At 31.2% G+C, this 4,139-nt stretch overlaps 1 protein-coding gene across 2 annotated transcripts; it reads left to right on the top strand.

Annotated features, from left to right (window-relative positions):
* The first annotated feature begins 1,866 nt into the window (after positions 1–1,866).
* On the top strand, positions 1,867–3,626 carry LOC107490581 (protein BASIC PENTACYSTEINE2). 2 transcript variants are annotated; one of them, XM_016111356.3, is made up of 3 exons: positions 1,921–1,980; positions 2,196–2,327; positions 2,435–3,626. In XM_016111356.3, the coding sequence occupies exon 3, from the start codon at positions 2,534–2,536 to the stop codon at positions 3,383–3,385; it is 852 nt and encodes a 283-aa protein (XP_015966842.1). In that variant the 5' UTR covers positions 1,921–1,980; positions 2,196–2,327; positions 2,435–2,533; the 3' UTR covers positions 3,386–3,626. The 2 variants fall into 2 exon arrangements, with proteins under 2 accessions (XP_015966841.1, XP_015966842.1); XM_016111355.3 differs by lacking the exon at positions 2,196–2,327 and having other exon boundaries at positions 1,867–1,980.
* The last annotated feature ends 513 nt before the right edge of the window (positions 3,627–4,139 follow it).

Raw genomic sequence — 4,139 nt, 5'->3', positions numbered from 1 at the left:
TTTTTTTATACTACTAATTTTAATATTATTTTTTAAACCTTAATAAATAAAATTCTCTTTACATCAAATAATAAAAATAATTAAATTTTTATAAAATTATTTTGTTATTTTAAAATTTTACAATTTCAAATTGTAATTTTTATGTGAATTTTTTTTATTTAAATGAGTTTATCAAGTTATTGTTGATTATATATTTAAAAATTTAATATTTTAAATTTTACTAAATAATATGGTAATTATTTTAAATCTTTTAAATTTTTTAAAATTATAATTTTATTATTATTTAATTTATATAGTAAAACTCAATAATTGAAAAACTAGTTTATGGAATCACTTTTTGAATCTTAATATTCTAATATAATTTTTTAAATATTTCATTTAAAACACAAGGAATTTTATTTTAATATGAAGCATATCTATTTATATAATGTACTAGTGTGGAGTAGCCTGTGTTATGCATAGGTATAATGTTTCCTATTTCATTTTATTTCATTGATTTGTGAAATTAAAAAATATATATATAATCTATCTCAAACATATGAAACACACAAAAATTTATTATGATGTTTGCACGTATTACGCTTAAGAAGCAATTCATTTATAATAATAATAATTAACTAACAAATTTTCAATATTTTGTAAAGTTTGGAATTGAAGCAAAATTTGTGGATCTTCTTGAATTTTGACTTTAGTATCACTACCATTACCTCTTATATATAAGTAATACCGTAATAAAAAAAGATGTAGTAAAAAAAATAGTGGTATAACTTTGTTTAGGTTAACATACATAAATTTTGATTTTGAGCATAAAACTTTATTTAAGTTAATAAATACATATATTTTAATTATGAGTATATATATATTCCAGCAAAATGTAGTAATGTAACAAAAAAAAGATTTTAGAATAGAAAAGAATAAGAGAGATTTTGAGAAGAATTAAAAGAGAGAGATAATTTTATGAAGAAAAAATAAAAAAAATTATATAAGGACTAGTTTGACTAATTTTTAAAATTTGAGGGATGAAAATGATTTACGTCTGAACTTTTAAGGACTATTTTAATTAATAGAAAACTTTTTTATATGTCAAGTGACACGTGGCATTTACTAACCTGCCACGTGGCGTGTCACGTCATCATGCCATGTGGCACTTAACGTGACACGTCATCATCCAATTGACGGAAGGACTAATTTGACTAACAGTTTATCTTTTATGGACTAATTTGATTAAAAAAATCATTTGGGGACGAAAATGAAGATCGCGTGATCTTTTAGGGACGAATTTGAACATTAACCCAGAAAAAAAACATGTTGGAAGAAAGAAAAATAAAAAAGATAAAATATGAAGAAAAAGAAGTAGAAAAAGAAGATATGTTGAGAGAAATTTTAGTGTTATAGTTAATATTTTTATTTTTAATAACTTTTAATTAGTTAAGAATTTGTCTGTGTCATTGATAAAAAATTTTAGTATCAAAATTCAAAAATTTTATATATCAAATTAAAAAGTTGTGGTATTAATTTTTTAATAAATTTTATACAATTAATTTTTTTTTTGTTTATCGCGGCTATCATTTTTTTTAATTCTTTTAAGAAAAATAAAAAAATATCAAACAAAAAAAATGCAAGAATAGAACGAGAATAAATAAAATAAAAGTTCAACAAGATCAGGAGCAATAAAAAAACGATAAGAGAAAAAATACACAAAAAAAGAAGGAATGAAAAAAAAAAGGGTGTGATTTATGCATATTATTGAGTAATTTTTATCGAGTTAAAATTAATTTGGTTAAATTTGATTAACAAAAATATTTGAAAAGGAAGTCTAAAAACATTATTGTAATTATTAAAATATCATTACTATAATAATAGAAACTCGAAAATGTTTTTTTTTTTAAAGATTAGATTAGATTTTTAAGATGGCGTGTAGACATTTTTGTTCCTTTGCTCTCTTCGTTCTCCATTCGTAGACGCCAAGAACCCTAACAGGTACTGTCTCCTCTCCCTTTCAGCTCCGAAAAATTCCCCTCGACCCATTTCTCCTTTCTTCAAATAATGAAATGGGTTCAGGTCAAAATTAAGATTTTAGCCGTTAATTTCCATTTTCTCATGTTCCATTTTGATCTTAGATTCTGTTGATCTGTTGATACTTTTAGCTCAAGGATCTGATTTTCCCCCTTTTTTCATGGTGAAATGGATCCTAGAACAAAACCCAGAAGCTGAAACTTTGTTGGCATGAGGTTTTGCATGCATACATTTATGGGGTTTGTGTAAATTTTTTTCCTTGTTGAAACCCCCTTTTTTGTGGTTTGACTCTGTTTGAGCTGAAACAAAAGGTGGGTTTTGCTTTTGGGGTTAACACAATTACATTTTGCTATTGTTTTTGTTTGTTGTTTTTCATGGAATTTGATTTTTTGTATTTTGAATTGTGTTGGTTTGTTAGGAGAATGCAATGGCCTGGATAATTTGCGAAGATATTTAACAAAGTGTACATTGTTATTCTGCAATAGTGCAATTTTGGCTTCACCATTTGCTGCCTATTATGGATGGGGATAATGGTCTTAACATACGTAATTGGGGTTACTATGAACCTGCTACCTCTTTCAAGAGCCATCTGGGGCTCCAGCTAATGTCATCGATGCCGGAAAAGCCTCTTCTCGGAGGACGCAATGCTGCAGTTTTGTCCGGCACTAATGGTGCCTATCACCATAGGGACATTGGGATGCCCCCGGCTACTTACCCTATGGATTACATGAGGGATGCTTGGATTAGTAGTCAGAGAGAGAAGTATATGAATATGATACCTACAAACCCAAGTTATGGTAGTATTCCGGAGACGTCTTCCACGCATCACATGCAAATGATTCCACCGCCTGAGTTGTCCGCAAAGGAAGAAAGGCCCGTGGAAGAAGCGCCTGTTGTTGAGAAAGCGAACACCACTGGAAAGAAGAGACAGGGTCCCAAGGTTCCGAAATCTCCCAAGGCAAAGAAGCCCAAGAGGGGGCCTCGCGTTCCTAAGGATGAGAATGCTCCTACAGTTCAACGAGCTAGGGCTCCAAAGAAAACTACTGAGATTGTGATAAATGGGATTGACTTGGATATTTCGAGTATTCCAATCCCTGTTTGTTCGTGCACTGGGACACCCCAACAGTGTTACCGATGGGGCTCGGGTGGGTGGCAGTCTGCATGTTGCACAACGGGAATGTCTACATATCCTTTGCCTATGAGTACAAAGCGGCGTGGTGCTAGGATAGCTGGAAGGAAAATGAGTATAGGAGCATTTAAGAAAGTTTTAGAGAAACTTGCAGCTGAGGGTTATAACTTTTCTAATCCAATTGATTTGAGGACTTACTGGGCAAAACATGGTACCAATAAGTTTGTCACTATCAGGTAGATCTACTATATGCTATGGTACAATATGGCCTCTTATTCCTTTTCAGCCTGTTGTCATGTATATATATGTGAAGTATTTGGCCTGAGACAGAGGCTTTGTTAGCTGGTTTGTAGTTCAAGGATTTTCTCCTGACATTTCCTTTTCTCTTCTAACTCTTATCTGTTGTTCTATTCACTTATTTGGATTCAGTAAATGGGAATTCAATCTTTTGGCTGGTTGGTCCTGATAGAGGACTAGAAAATGAGATATTGTCGTATTGATATTTGGTAGGAATATTTTATCTGTTCATAGAGCTATTGGTGATTAATGTGATGCAAGCGCTTTATTCTGATTACTGAGGAATGTGTTTCTCTGATTTGATGATTGGAGTGGGAAACATAACCAATCACGACTTGCTCTGCCGAATTTAAGTTTGGTACCAAGTGGGGGTTCTTGGAACAGAATGCAAAATGTTAGAGGCTTATTATGTATTTCCTAGCAGGCTAAGATTATGATGTACTTCTTAGTTAAGTACTCTGCTAAACTCAGGGTAAACTGATCATGAGTTTCTCATGGTAGATACAAACTCAGTTTAGGAAAGACTTCCTATTTTTGTGCATGCTAATAGGAATCAAAGGTGTTGGGCACACCACATTACTAGTTGATAAGTCTTATCCATAGTTTACATTGGTATGTAAGTTGAGATAATCTGCATTTATGACTAGTAATGTGTAACAAGTATGTTTCATCTGATTTCCCTCTGAAACCAAACCAT

This window comes from Arachis duranensis, chromosome 5, assembly GCF_000817695.3.
Source record: "Arachis duranensis cultivar V14167 chromosome 5, aradu.V14167.gnm2.J7QH, whole genome shotgun sequence".
NCBI lineage: Eukaryota > Viridiplantae > Streptophyta > Magnoliopsida > Fabales > Fabaceae > Arachis > Arachis duranensis.
The sequence above is the reverse complement of the archived record's forward strand: the minus strand, read 5'-3'. Positions and strand labels throughout refer to the sequence as shown.